General features: G+C 48.6%; 2 protein-coding genes across 2 annotated transcripts in view; both read right to left on the bottom strand.

Annotated features, from left to right (window-relative positions):
• Nucleotides 1-1,084: 1,084 nt before the first annotated feature.
• LOC135805283 (pyridine nucleotide-disulfide oxidoreductase domain-containing protein 2-like) overlaps nt 1,085-15,368 on the bottom strand; it is a 28,320-nt gene continuing 14,036 nt past the window's right edge. Inside the window, exons 11-17 of the mRNA XM_065319302.1 lie at nt 9,687-9,836; nt 7,420-7,492; nt 6,740-6,899; nt 4,461-4,615; nt 4,183-4,289; nt 3,574-3,694; nt 1,085-1,493 (exon numbers count right to left, since the gene is read on the bottom strand). Of these exons, the coding sequence (XP_065175374.1) occupies nt 1,429-1,493; nt 3,574-3,694; nt 4,183-4,289; nt 4,461-4,615; nt 6,740-6,899; nt 7,420-7,492; nt 9,687-9,836 (831 nt within the window). The 3' untranslated portion in view covers nt 1,085-1,428. The remainder of the gene's footprint in view (nt 1,494-3,573; nt 3,695-4,182; nt 4,290-4,460; nt 4,616-6,739; nt 6,900-7,419; nt 7,493-9,686; nt 9,837-15,368) is intronic.
• Nucleotides 10,246-13,502, bottom strand: LOC135805282 (FERM domain-containing protein 4A-like). Its single transcript, XM_065319301.1, has one exon. It carries the CDS (start codon nt 13,253-13,255, stop codon nt 11,030-11,032), a length of 2,226 nt encoding a protein of 741 aa, XP_065175373.1. The 5' UTR covers nt 13,256-13,502; the 3' UTR covers nt 10,246-11,029.

Raw genomic sequence — 15,368 nt, 5'->3', positions numbered from 1 at the left:
ACTGTACCACGTGATGTGAGTTTTCGCCGTCGGCGTACCCCATAGAAAGGGTATCAGGAGTTGCACACTCTTGGGGGGTTATATACTCTTGATGACTGTAAAACCGGAAAGTCTAACGAGTCACAAAGTCTAACGTTTTAACAACCAATTTTATTCGTTATTCGAAGAAACGTTATCGTGAACCCGGTTTGAGATGCCTATGTAAAGATGCGCATACAAATGGGTGGCCAGGTAACCATCGTAAACTTTCTGCACATTATCATGCCACAATTACGAAAACGTTAAAATTTTGGTCCCGTTTTACAGTATACCAGTATAAATCCCCTTTCACTTCCCCCAAAATCCCTGACGCCTGAAAAGCGTACATTCACCTCCGCATTGTAGATGATACTCGTTATAGGTAGTGCTGAGTCAGGTGGCATTTTCTTCGGGTATCGGGTTCGGGTAGTTTTCCACGGGTACCCGATCGGGTAATGTTCTCATGTTAAGACCACAATGCACCCCTTCCCTTACACACTAGGTAGACATGGGGAGTATTACGTGAATGTGTACACGTGCACTGTACATGATGTCATCTGCGACTTCGGGTTTTCGGGTACTATTCTGTACCCGTCAACCCGAGGTCCTCACGGGTACCCGACTACCCGTGCACACCCCCTAATTATAAGACAAGCATTAATTCCCTGTATTTCGGGCTTGTCAACAAAGCCTCCTCAGAGTTGTGGTCGCGTTTTTGCGTGGGTCTTCATCAGATGGTTTGTAGATGAACTAAAGGTCTCGACCTCGGATTTACGCAAGATCCAATGATTTTTTTAACTCGGGTTTGCCGCGGCTTTCAAGTTATTCAGGTCTGTGTACTGTACATGTAAGCTGTAAATCCGCAGGGAATCTCAACCGTTATATACAATGTACCGGGTATACATATCCAGGACTTGAAGTGAGTGAGGTCGAATGGTTTGCCAGACTCCTGGTCTCATTACACTGCATTACATGATTTTACTGAAAGTACTTGTAGCTGTCTTACCCGGCGTGTCGAAGATTCATTCATCAGTGTAGTCACCCATCCTACACCAGCTCAGCGCCATATTTTTTCTAAATACATCAATTGTTTTTGTTTTGTATTTTGCTTGGAAAATAAATGAACACCTCTCCTAAATCTAGAGGTTCCGAGACTAAAAAAGTACTTGATAACTGAATTACATGTGCAGTACAAGTACACGTAAGTGATGGGGAAGGAGAAGCATGTGGTACGATGGGTACACAATGCCATGGGGGTAAGATGTGGGGGTAGGTATCCGGCTTGTACGAATGATCGCTGTCAGGCGCGTACCCCAACATATGCACTGGAGCGTGCGCCGGTGGACAACTCGGGCCGGTAAATTGCAACACGGATCGGCTGGAGTGCGGCACCACACGCAAACGGTGCTTTCACAGTTGGCTGGACAAGACAACTTTGGCTGCATTATATCCCGGAGCACCCATCACTCCACCACCTGTGGAAAAAATGAGCAGCAAACAGAAAGAGCAAGGACTTCTTAGTAGGATGTTTTCTATGGAGAATGAAGTTGAAGACACCACTGCAGCTGTACTTATGGTTGATAAATATGGTGGTAAAGACACACCTGGCAATATGGCGGTAAACACACGCCTGCCCACACACGCTCTCTAAGCTGCAAAGTTCTAGCACAGAGCTCTCCTTCTCACCACCACCACCATCAGTTCGCGCCTGGCGCCTAGTCGATGCATGGTTGGCGGTATCCGACATAGCAGGCTGGTACATCAAGTAGTGCATGGCACATAGAAGATGACACAGCAACGACATAGCTCGATCGCGACGTACGTTTCGTCCCCGCTGGACTCATCAGGCAATCTTCTTCTTGGATGTTTTCATACGGAGCTTGGCTCGGGAGAATGAAGTTGAAGACACCACTGCAGCTGTACTTATGGTTGATAAATATGGTGGTAAAGACACACCTGGCAATATGGCAGTAAACACACGCCTGCCCACACACGCTCTCTAAGCTGCAAAGTTCTAGCACAGAGCTCTCCTTCTCACCACCACCACCACCATCAGTTCGCGCCTGGCGCCTAGTCGATGCATGGTTGGCGGTATCCGACATAGGATGTTTTCTATACAAAAAAATCCCGTTCTTCTGGTCATAAGCGAGGGTCCCTGGTTCGAGTCCTGTTGGTGACAGTCCACTTTTTCTTCAGACTTTTCCCAATCGCACCTTTTCCTCAATCCAATGAATTCTTTTATACATACTGTAAACTGCCTAATGTTTGCGACATATTAATGTTTGCTAATTTTGCGAGAAGAGCAGAACGAAAAAATTTACCATCGTAAAATCAAACTTCAACCGTGAGTGCATATGTGTGGCCACAGTGCTCCGCGAACATTTGCCATCGTCAACTCGCTGGTTCTGAGAAATTGCAAAACCTTTTTAAATAGTGACGCAAACATTGGGCGGTTTAGGGGTCGTCCGTAATTTTCGAAAAATTATAAAATCCGTCCTCGTGCAAAATTGTCTCTGACCCACCCACCCCCCCCCCCATTTTTTGATTTTTACCGATGCCCAGCTCGAAAATAAGAACTCCTGACCCCATGTTTTCTGACTGCACCTGTGTCAAGTACTAGTAGCTAAGTACAGTGAGTAGGCCTACCGACGTCACGGCCATGCACCGTCCTACAACGACATGAAAAGTCATTGTACATGTACATGTATATCATAGTAGATACTGGTGTTTGCGACAATCGATCCCACACTTACGTCTACAGTACAGTACACAGTCAGCTATAATAGGGACGTTTAGCAATGCGAAAATTCGAACTTTTGGTGGCGATATTTCGCGAAAATCTATTTCGAAAAAGAAAACTTGTGAGGTTTAGCAATGCGAAACGACTTTTTCTCGAAGCTATTTGAATTTTATAGTACCGTACCGTATATGCAGCTCAGTCTCAAGCAGGGGGCTGTAAAATTACTACTCCCTGTAGTGAAATGCGTACTGAGAAAAGAGAAAGTTACTTTCGCAAATCACTGCAACTTCGCGTCCAAGTTTTCGAAGTTTCGACCTTTGTTTCTGTACTCATTCCCAGACTCGAATTTTCTTTCGAACTTTCGCGTTGCTAAACGTCCTTAATATCAGTGCAACAAGTGAATGAAAGTCACTGGTGCCAAAAAAAAAGAAGAAGAAAAAGGTACGAAAAATCAAAAAATTAAATTCCACCAGCACTCTTGACCACCCACCCCCTTTTTGCCTGAGGACAGATCTTTTTAATTTTTCGAAAAATACGGACGAACCCTAACAGTATACAAATGCTACGTCTAACATAATAGGCAGTACCAGCGCAGCAGTGTTGCAACAAGTACATCATAATATTATGTACTATAGTATTCATGATCTGTCATGATACAAGGTAGACAAGATGTACCAGTGCACATGACTATAGCACCGACCACGCCACCAACAGCAGTGCTCCTGACACATTTTCGCAACTTCAAACGGTATGTGTACGAATGTCGCGTACAGTATGCAGTTAGACTAGGTCTCAGTACCCATCCGCCACCCTACCTGGATGTGCACTGCTCCCACATAGATAGAGTCCCCGGATTGGCGACCTGTAGTCCGGATAGAGTCGACTAGGGCGAGTCCAGTACAGTTGATCCAGTGACATTGATCCATGGAAAATATTCTACAAGGAAAACAACAACAACATGGGAAGGGATTATCACTTATTTATCACCAAGAGTAGATAAACAAGAGTGTGCAACTCCGAATCTCTCCTGCACAATCTGCAGATACCCCCGCCCGCGGCGGAATTTTTTGTTGACGTCACCTTTTCTCAGAGAAACGCGCATTTTGCCGCAGAGCAGTGTGAGAGCACGTGCTGGGCACCGACCTTGTAGTGTAAACCCCGGCCAAGTGCACGAGCGAAAACTTTCCAAAGGACTCGCAGCGCGTGCGTCGTCGAAAAGATTACGTCAACAAAAAATTCCGCCGTGGGCCAACCCATCCGCGAGTTGCACACTCTTGTTTATCTACTCTTGTTATCACTTATCAGTGTCATCAAAATGTTTGTACTCAATCAAAGCGCTGAGTTTCTTATAAAAATACTACGTAGTAGTTTATCGAGCATTGTTGTAGAAAATATGCCGGCAAAATCGTCATGTAAAGACTTACTCCGCCGGTTAGTCCAAAGACACGCTCTAGTTCGGGAGGTGGAAGGCACTCGTATCCGACAACGAGTGAGCGGAAGCCAGGTGCATACTCTTCAATACACTGGAACACTGAACAGTAGGTCAAGCAACAAAGAACAAAAAAACAGCAACGCACATATTTGTGTATTGGTTCCAGAACATCAATGTGGAGGTAACAAGCACATCAAGATACGAGCGGCTCAGCCAAAGATTGAAAGAAATTCAACGGCCAATACTGGCATCATAGAGCACGGCGATTACCTCGCTCCGCATACTCCTCTCGGGCCTCCTGCGTCCACTCGACACCATCACTTCTAGTGTAGGGCGTGAACTGCGTGAACAGAGACATGACGTGACATCCCTCCGGTGTGAGACTGTCGTCCAGGGTGGACGGGATGCACATTTCTATCAGCGGCCTAAACACAATGAGAGGAAAGACAGTAGAAGAACACTGTGGAGAAGTGCAAACAGAGGAGGTAATGGCACATACCAGCATACATGTTTAGCAGCAGCGGAAGCACCAACAGCAATTTATTTTTATTCCCGTAGCTATGCATAAGACGTTACTTCAGTAACGTCTGGCGCTAGCCAGGGTCCACACAGCTTTAATTCCCGTAGCTATGCAGAAGACGTTACTTCAGTAACGTCTGGCGCTAGCCAGGGTCCACACAGCTTTAATTTGGTGTTTGTTTGTTTGTTTGTTTATTTGTTTGTTTGTTTGTTTGTTTGTTTGTTTGTGTCACGCCTGGCGCTATCCCGTATCTGTCCCGTACTGTACCGTACTAGCAAAGACAGCTGGCCCCAATATTTTTGTTTGTGTGTGCCATCGAAATGCCTGGCGCTATCCCGTACCTGTCCCGTACCATCAAGGGTACGGTACCAACAAGAGAATGAGTATATATGCGAAGTGTATCGGGGGAATGCATTCAGTGCAGTAACATTTTGTGTGGATATGTGTGCGAGGCCGAGATCCCACTAGCAGGCTGGCTGGGCCGCCTGTCGACCAGCCCGGGAATCGCATGTAGGCCGATAGCATAATTATTATAACGTATATACAGTCATGTAGATGTATAGCAGGGAGTCATATTATGTAAACGACTCCCTGCTGTATGGGGAGATTTTCTGGAAAGAAATACGAAGTAGGGAGACGAGTAAATGCAATCAGAATGGATGTTAGTTGCCGTCAGTATAATAATAAGAAGAAGAAGAACGTCCGTGATCGGCAGAGTCAGCGCCAGTCCCAGGAAACGTCAGGACAGACATCCCGTCGACTCTAGAACGCCCGTGATCGGCAGAGTCAGCGCCGGTCCCGTAACTATGCAGAAGACGTTACTTCAGTATCTCATTGAAACGTTTTTGCAATACAATGATGTAGCTAATCAAAGGAAAAAGCATTTCCATCAGTTCTAACAACATGCACGATAAGCTAGGCAACAAAGCATAGCGCAGGGCCCTGAGCTTCCAAGCTCTCTCGTTTGGTGTTTGTTTGTTTGTTTGTTTGTGTGTTTGTGTCACGCCTGGCGCTATCCCGTATCTGTCCCGTACCGTACCGTACCAGCAAAGACAGCTGGCCACAATACTTTTATTTGTTTGTGCCATCGACATGCATGCCTGGCGCTATCCCGTACCTGTCCCGTACCATCAAGAGTACGGTACCATCAAGAGAATGAGTATATATGCGAAGTGTATCGGGGGAATGCATTCAGTGCAGTAACATTTTGTGTGGATTTGTGTGCGAGGCCGAGATCCCACTAGCAGGCTGGCTGGGCCGCCTGTCGACCAGCCCGGGAATGGCATGTAGGCCGATAGCATAATAACTATAACGTATATACAGTCGTGTAGATGTATTCAAGAGAATGAGTATATATGCGAAGTGTATCGGGGGAATGCATTCAGTGCAGTAACATTTTGTGTGGATTTGTGTGCGAGGCCGAGATCCCACTAGCAGGCTGGGTGGACCGCCTGTCGACCAGCCCGGGAATGGCATGTAGGCCGATAGCATAATAATTATAACGTATATACAGTCGTGTAGATGTATAGCAGGGAGTCATATTATGTAAACGACTCCCTGCTGTATGGGGAGATTTTCTGGAAAGAAATACGAAGTAGGGAGACGAGTAAATGCAATCAGAATGGATGTTAGTTGCCGTCAGTATGATAATAAGAAGAAGAAGAACGCCCGTGATCGGCAGAGTCAGCGCCCGGGCCAGGAAACGTCAGGACCGACATCCCGTCGACTCCAGAACGCCCGTGATCGGCAGAGTCAGCGCCGGTCCCATACCTTTGCAGCAGACGTTACTTCAGTAACTCATTGAAACGTTTTTGCAATACAATGATGTAGCTAATAAAAGGAAAAAGCATTTCCATCAGTTCTAACAACATGTGCGACGAGCTAGGCAACAAAGCATAGCGCAGGGCCCTGAGCTTCCAAGCTCTCTCGTAGAACAGACTGTATAGAAGTGGGTAAACAGCAGCATTCGGCCGTTGAACAGAGCACAACGGCGGTGGATTTCGACAAAAAAACACCTCAAGTCACTTACGTTTCAGACGGGACGCCACGGAAGGCGGCATCGCTGTACGCGGAATGCACTTGGCGCATGCTCTCGCAGTTTATATGAATCGTAGCACGGTGGTGCGGTCCCGGCACGCCTGGGGCCGTGTTCGGTGCCGACAGGAAATCCGGGATGGAAGATAGAGCCACTATATAAAGCATGAACAACATCGCACAAAAATCGCCATAAAATTGAGAGCCATCTGCTTGAGCACCCGTCCAGCGTGTCATATTCATTGAGCACTCGATGAACAACGGCATTATTCTTCAGTGCAACTCTCAACACCTAAGTGCAACCTAGCCAGCCAGTAGGAACACAAGTCATGTTATCAGAACATAGCAACAGCACTGAACGTGCAGCAAAGCCGCATGCCATATTGTCAACCGGCACACTTCACTCATACCTCGTTTATCCGGGCGGTCCGGGACGAGGCACTGTCCGTAGCTTCGAAATGTCCGGAACTTCGAACCACATACATGTTGATGGGGAAAGGCCATAGATAGGGCACATGGCGTCACTATCCCCACAAAAGTGACAAAAAGAGTAGTAATATTTCCATTGAAACTCGCCCAAAAGGGTGCCCGGTAGACCGAAGTGCCCATAACTTCGGTGCACGGATAACCGAGGTACGAGTTTAGCATACTAAGCAGTTTTGCGGGTATGCTTACCACTTATCTTGGTGACAGGAGACGTGTAATCCACTCCGTTCACATCAGCAAGGAAGTCGTCCGGAAGCACACCCTAGTGTGGTGACCGAGGAAACAAACAAAGCAGAACAATACTCTCTCTCAAGCAAGCAGCCACATCAGGCATGCACAGGGCATCCATTTACGAACAACAAAGACAAAGGGATCTCTTACCGGGCCCAATAGAAACACAATTTACCGGTCAGGGCAAGCCAGAGCTTAGACAAAAACATGCCAGGGTTATAGTCAGAACAAAAGTGAAGGGGGGGGGGGGAATCATTGGACTCAAATTCGTGTGATTTTTACCGCCATTTTGGCTGCTATTTTCACCCACACCAGTAAGTAACTGATCAAGTTACTTCCATTCCATGTACACTCACACCTCGTTTATCCGGGCAGTCCGAGACCGGGCACTGTGCGAAACTACGGATCACATACACGTTGATGGGGGAAAAACATAGATATGGCATGCGACGTCACTATGTCCACAAAAAGTGACAAGAGAGTAGTAATAAATATTATGTCAACTGAAACTCGCCCAAAGGGCGCCCGGTAGACCGTAGTGCCCGTAGCTGCGGGGTCCGGATAACCGAGGCATGAGTGTATTTTATGGTTTATACGCTGGCCTCTGGAACCCACCACGAGCATGGTTTTCAGAGGTAAGTAATGATTATAAGATGCAATGACTCATACAATGCTGTGTGCTATTACATGATGTGCACTCATCATCCATATCAAGAGGTAGCGCTCGCATGATGAAGAAAAATGGAATGGAAAATCATGACATAACCGGTTCCCTAATCCAAATGTCGCACTAGTGCTGGGTGGTCGAACAACTGGTGCCGAAAGCCGGGATGTGTGTGTGTGTTTTATTGACAAGTGCGAACCCTGCCACGCCAGCGAGATGTCGCTTAGATTTACCAACTTTGCCCAGCCGTTCCATTGAAACGGAGTGACAACTTTGGACCATTCAGGGACAAGTTCCTGATCCTCATCAACATACAAGGTTGGGACTCCATCAAGAAGAAGATGAAGGATTTCCCTTTGTTCCTGACAGAGGATGTATTCCGCTTCTTTTCGCGGATGCCAGCAGATGAACAGAAGGACAAAGACAAAGTGCTGGCAAGAGAAGGCAGCAGTCGTTAACACTGAATAAGGCGCAGGCGTACGTCATATTCAAGGCACGGACGATGCGTGTGGACGAATCTCCCGATGCCTACGTTGCCAACCTGCAGTGGCCGAGTACTTTGGCAGGGCAAAAAGCAGACGGCGACAAAGACCCCATGCTCATAGAGCAGCTGATCGCGGGATTGCCAGTAGACTTTGCCAGAGAGCTGAGACTCGCGATGGCGGGGAAAGAGGTAAATGTGACGGGTGGCCTGGATGTGGTACAGGCTTTGAAGGCTGCGACTTCGGGCCACATGATTTGAGTGCGTGACGATGTTGTTGTGGCAGCGGTCGCCAAGGAAGAACAGGCGTGCTTCAACCGTGGCGGAGTTAGCCACATATCATGGGAGTGCAATAAAGCAAAGAAGTCTGGTCGGAAGAGCGGTGCAGGTAGAGGAACTCGTGGCGAGCATACTGGCCCTCGAACGTGCTACTTCTGTGACAAGCCAGATCACATGAAAAGTGATTGTCCAGAACGGAAAGCCTGGCAAGAACAGAAGTCTTCCGGAGCACCAATGGCAGCAGACTGGCAAGAACAGAAGTTCCTCAGGAAGTGGTGCGTATTCGTGTACTTACTGTGGCCGAGGCTACCAGAGCTTCACTGCCTAGGATCTACGCAGACGTGCGAGGCGTTGGTGGCAGCGAATGGGTGTGCCAGAGCAGCAGTCGACACTTCTGCTAGTTACACCATGATTATGGTTGAGTTTTTGAAACCGCACAAGATTGCATTCACTGCACAGCCATGTGCGTCTGTTGTATCCATCAGATTTCATTTGTTTGCTTGTGCTCAAGTGTTGCTTTTCTCCATCATGCATTTTACCTACATGCAGCATCATTGTATAATTATGTTAATAACTTGTTCCCTAATCCGAAGTGTTGCACCAGTGCTGGGTGGTCGAGCGTGGGTTCCACTGCACCTTCCACTACAGGCTTTTACTAATTCATTTTAGCTTTTAAAATATGCAGCTCTGGATAGTGCCTACTGTCCAAACATAGTCATTACCACTGGGAATCGGAGAGTGCTAGATGCACGCACCATGGGAATGAAAATAAAACAAGTTGCGGTACACGCCATGCAATACCTTCGGAGTGAGCTTGTTGAATGTAACGTCTGCAGTGGCATTGGAGAGAACTGAGCTAGCCAACACCGCCTGGCCGTCTTCCAGTTGAACACCGTGTACACGCGGGTCATCTGTGCCAGCATGTTGCTTGACCAAGAACTCCCGCACCGGCTGCAGTGTACCAAAAGCAGAACACACATGTCCAGATGATAGCACGTGTCAAGCGTACTGTTGTCCCTAGCAGGACGCCAATGCTATCTAGAGCAAAATCTACATACCATGCCCAATATCGGAAAGTGAATTTGTCTGCTTGGAGGTGTTCTGCTCGAGGTAAACACAGACCTAGACATAACTGATCCGATCCTACTCCGAACAACAGCTGGTAGCAGCAGCAATACCTGACACACACACACATACACACACACACACACACACACACACACACACACACACACACACACACACACACACACACACACACACATGAGACACCCAACCAGACAAATGCTGGCATACCTGCACTATTGCATTGCCAAGTCCAGAACGAAGCCGCACGCAGCACGTCAAGACACACACTAAGTTGGGATTTACAGCCCTTCCACAAATTCGTCAGGATGACAAGGCAGAAATCTGCCTAATGGAAAGGTGGACATTGTTATAATTATGGTGTCCTGGCCACATTGATATCAGCCTGTCAAGAGCAACATCAAGCAGCCAAATTCTAATATAAAGTAGAAGCCTCAGTGTATACCAGTAATTGGACAAATACACGCGAATAAGAGTAACGAGCAGTGATGCCCAGCCTACCGGCCAGCCAGATTACGGAGCTGGTGCAATCATAGCAATACAGAAAACAAAGGGGTTTCAACTTGGCTCTGACAAACAGCAGATGCGGACGAAATAGAAATTCATGCACGGACGAACAAGGAGAAAACTCACTCAACGTGCCATCGTTGGATGCGCTGGCATAAGAAATTGAAATCATAAAACTGGCACGGCTCACATTGAAATTCCATTCACTCAGCCGCTGTGGCAAACTGATTAGCCACCAGCGCAGCAGCGACTAGGCCTATTCAGTGTCAGACAGCTAAAGTCGAAACAATACACGCCAACACACATACAACACTGGCACTGCACTGGTGTTGCACATCTCAAGATGGTGGTCAAATCCGTACAAGCTGAAATCGCCGTATATAGTACTGTACTGCTCCTACTGAAAATGCTACATGGTCAAGCAAACTTGCTGAGAAGCAAGTGGCTGTCTGTGTGTATACTTCACACACATACACACCCACACAAACACACACACACACATACACAGATCACAGAAAAACCTATCATGAAAGATGGAACGGCACTGCATGCTATACTAATGTTCCTTGTCCAAACAGCTGCTGGTCATCAAGCCAGGACAGGACCTCCCGTCCACGCCGAGGGCGACCACTCTCATCCTCCGAAGAAGACGAGTCGGGTCGCGAAGGATAGCCGTTGACCGGAGCCACCGGATCTTCCATGAGAAACGACTGGCGCTTCTGCGCAAGCGACTTGAGCCGCTCTCGAGCTAGCGGAACGATACTGGGCGATGGGCCTACTGGTGATGGCTGTTGTCTTAGGGTTAGGTTAGATGGACCGGGTGGTGCAGCACTGGCATGATGTCCTCGCGCCTGGGCAGTTGAACGAGCTGCAGCCGCTGCTGCCGCAACTACACCAGAGCTGTTAGGACTGGAAGCAGCAGCTGGGGGTGCTGCTGGATGACTCGCTTTCGCCATCGATGGTGCGCTGCGTGGCTGCAGGTCACCGGCAATCAAAGATGCCACAAAGTCTTCATCCGCCTGGGAATTGAAATGGTCCCGCGGTCGGCCATCTTCGGAGCTGGGCGTGGGGGATTGGTTGACCGTTGATGGGGCGGACGTAGGCAGCCCATGCACGGCTGGAGAGCTAGCCCTGGGATCCCGTGATTCATTGAGACCAGAGTCCAGTGACAGGGATGCTTCTGACTGCTGACTTAGAAGAAAGTCTAGCCGAGCCTGGGCATCTCTTAGCTTGTCCAGGTTCTTTTTCATACTCTCTTTGCGCTCTTTCCTGACGTTTCGACTCAGGCCTCGCTCTTGATAGAGCTTAGTGGCCGCATTGACAATGGTCTGCTGAATCTGGAGGTCTTTTCGCGCTTCCTCAATTTGATTTTTTCTTACACTGGGACTTTGACTAGTATTTACAACGCTATCGGAGAATTTGTAAGAAGCTGATGCTATCCTGGGATTGTTCTCCACGGGCTTACGAGACCGCTGGTTGCGCAATCTCTCCTCTTCCCGACCGAGTTGGCGTAGCTCTTCTTCGTGCCGTGTGAGCTTCTGGCGCAGGGCGTCGCGCCGTGCAATAAGAGCCAGGTACATCTCTCGCTCCGCAATGCGAGCCGCAGCCTGCGCCGCTGCTTGGTTTTCCTCGGACACCGCTGTCGTCGTTGCCGTGCCCTTGCTGCCCGTGGACACTAGACTGTTGGTGCTGCCCGTCAGGTTGCTGGCTGAGTCCAGGGACATGGTCGACAGGCTCAGCTCTTGGGCTAGCTGCGACGGGCTGCGGCACTGGCTGGGCGACGCCGCTCTGGTGGCACGTTTCGACAGGTACAGCTGGTGCTGGCCCTTGGCCGTGTTGAACAGCGAGCGAAGCAGTCGCGGATTACTTGAAAACCAAACGTGAACGACTAGGTTGCGCGGCACAACACCTCGCGCAAGTTGTGACGGTCCAACATTGCCCGCTGATCCCGGCTTGGCTTGACCTTGTGATGTTTGACTCGTTGCCTGCTGGTACACCTCGATAGAGAACTTCTTGTCGCGGTGATAGATGTTTTCCAGATTCTTCCACTCAAACAGCTCCAACAGAACACTGCGGTTGCTCGGCTCGTACACACCGAGACCTTTTGGGCTGAGACCGAGCAGGTATGGCTGGTCGGACTTGTCGCGTACTTCATAGCAGTGCAGGCCGAACGTTGGCTGCATTATCACTGTGTTCAGATAGCTCAGGATGGCTATCCCTCGAGATTTGGACTGCAGGTACTCATAAATGTGAATGATCTCCGACTCACAGAAGTTTGTGTCGGGATGCTCCTTCAGAGTGCTAGCAGGAATGACAGGAAGGCGCTTCAGGTCCTCTTTGGCCACCTGGTGCATGTTGAAATCGCCATATGTCGCCTGCATGACAAACGCGGCCAGCTGAAATACCGTCTCGCTGCTACACACGGTCAGGTCGCGGAAGACGTTCTGCTTGCATTGCAGGTAGAACATTTCCACCGCCACGCTGTCTTTCAGCCACGCTACGCTCTCCACGTAGTATCTCACCTGAAAGCGCAGCCATAGTACACCCTGTGCTGGGATATCCTGCTCCAACACAGGACGATCCAACTCCAGCCACTGCGGAGCGTTCTCTGAGCCATCCAGGCACAGGCCGAAGTACTCCTTCTCTTTCAGATGAAACTGGGTGGCAACCAGATCCACAAGCTCCGCTCCCGTCAACGAAAAGTGGAGGTAGGTGTCTATCTTCGAATCATCGAGTAAAATGATCATGCACTTGCGACCAATGTCGTGCGGTGGCATCGCTATGTCGATCGCTCAATGCGCCACTGGCATAGAGCAGGACCTCTCCAGTTATGTCGCTGTCTTTGCTGCTAGCGATTAACCTTCAGCGATCCCCGAAAATCGATCAAGGTTTGCTCGCGCCGAACATTGTCTACCTTCCGCTATGCTCCGTGAGCCGACCGAACCTTCCGACTGAGACAAATCGTAGACGTAGATGTGCTGGCCAGGCGCTAGGCATGCAGGGACAGGATCTAGCCTAGGAGCACTTGCCTTCGTGTTACCGTTCACTAACACTGCATGCATGCAGTGGTCTGTCACTCACCATACTCATGGTGCAGCATGTGATAGACTAGTGCCGAATCAGTGCTGCTGATACGGTCGATACGCGCGTTTCATCATACTTGATCAATGCAAGGTCCAAGGCATAGGTAGGCGAGTGCTAGCGCGGTCGCGGTAGATCTACCAAGACACTGACATTGTATTGGCTGTAATCATGGTAATGGGCTGACTGTACAGACGTGTCGGTGTCAGTGTAGTCTAGCTACGTAAGATGTACAAGGACGATGTACTATGTCACAGTGTGGTGTGTCACAGTACAGTATATGGTGTGTCGTTGTGCGCAAAGCCTAGGTACTAGGTAGATATCTACGTAACTGGTTCAGTGGTTGCTGCAGTGCACGCATCACACGTGCGCACACGGTACGGACCGGTCGGTGCATGCATAATTATAATATTATGCATGCAGCTTGCATATTATGCAAGCTAGCCAGTACAGACAGACTCAGTACTCGTAGGTCTACGACAGATAGATATAGATCACACTGTCGGTACAGACTGTAGATCTATGCATGCACGCTATCGCTATCGCTAGCGGAAGCGAAGGCTATGTTACAGTACGTATGGCCACCGCGGAAACACGTAAAAAGAAAGTATAGTAGAGTAGTACTAGTAGTAAGTATAGTAGAGCTAGAGAGGTTCTGCATACGTGCTTTGCGTCGCGTTCCCGAAACGTAGAGCAGAACCTCACTACTAAAGCGCAGATCGCGTGCACGTGACGTTTACGAAATCTGTCGTTAGATCACTCCAACTACTTCACGTGAGCAGAGCTCATCACAACATGGTCAACTGCTACTGCTGTAGTGTATGATCGATGCACGATGGGCAGAGGACAGACTCATAGAGTCATAATGACATGCAGTCAACTTCGCTAATAACGACTGCGGATATAACGACAATTCGCGAATAACGACAGAATTTCCATGCCCAGAGCAAAGTCACATCCAACTGTAATATATACTGTAATGGGACTTCGGGTGTAACGACACTTCGCGAATAAGGACACTTTTCTGATGCCCCGCCGAGTGTCGTTATACGCGAAGTTGACTGTAAGTCATACGAGTACTACTAGTATACTGAATGCTAGAGTAGTGGCACTACGAGACGGTGACAGTGATCAACAGCATTGGGGGCTTGCCCTACTCCGGGCCGCCGCCCAGGAAACAGTGACTGTGGAGGCAAACGCCAAGCAGGCAGGCACACTTAAAAGCCAGCGAAAGGCAGACTAAGTGGCTTAGCCAACACTTGTGAAATAGAAGAAGAAAATACAAGCAGGGGTGTACGCAGGAATGAGGGGGGTGCTCCAACCTTTCCCTGAAGAACCGTATAATACATTATTCCTGTGCATGTGCTGCATGGATGGTTGATATCTTGATTTTTAGTGCGCTATTTACCATGATTTACCAAGTAGAGGGAAAATGTAGGACCTGTTCTGTAGGATGGAGCAACCATGAGGCCTTGAAGTACCCAAACATACCGCTCCCTTTGGAGGACAAAACATACTTCCTCTACACTGTAGCTAGATCCAAGAGCTCACTACTCTTGCTAGATCATATCACGAAAACAGTTTCAATTTGACTAATGCACTTTGAAGTATTAGTAACAACGTACAATACTTCACATACTATAAGTCGACGAATTTTCGGCCCATTCAAATTTCGGCCTCCCAGGGCTAAAACCAATTTTGGCCGCATCAAATTTTCGGCCTGTACTGCTGCCGCCTGTATACGCTGTCACACTGAACCTTGCAAAACAAAATTTTGGCCAAATATGACCAGGCCGAAAATAGCCGAAA

This window comes from Sycon ciliatum, chromosome 1, assembly GCF_964019385.1.
Source record: "Sycon ciliatum chromosome 1, ocSycCili1.1, whole genome shotgun sequence".
NCBI classification, from domain to species: domain Eukaryota; kingdom Metazoa; phylum Porifera; class Calcarea; order Leucosolenida; family Sycettidae; genus Sycon; species Sycon ciliatum.
Note: the sequence above shows the minus strand (reverse complement) of the source record. Positions and strands in the feature narration are given on the sequence as shown.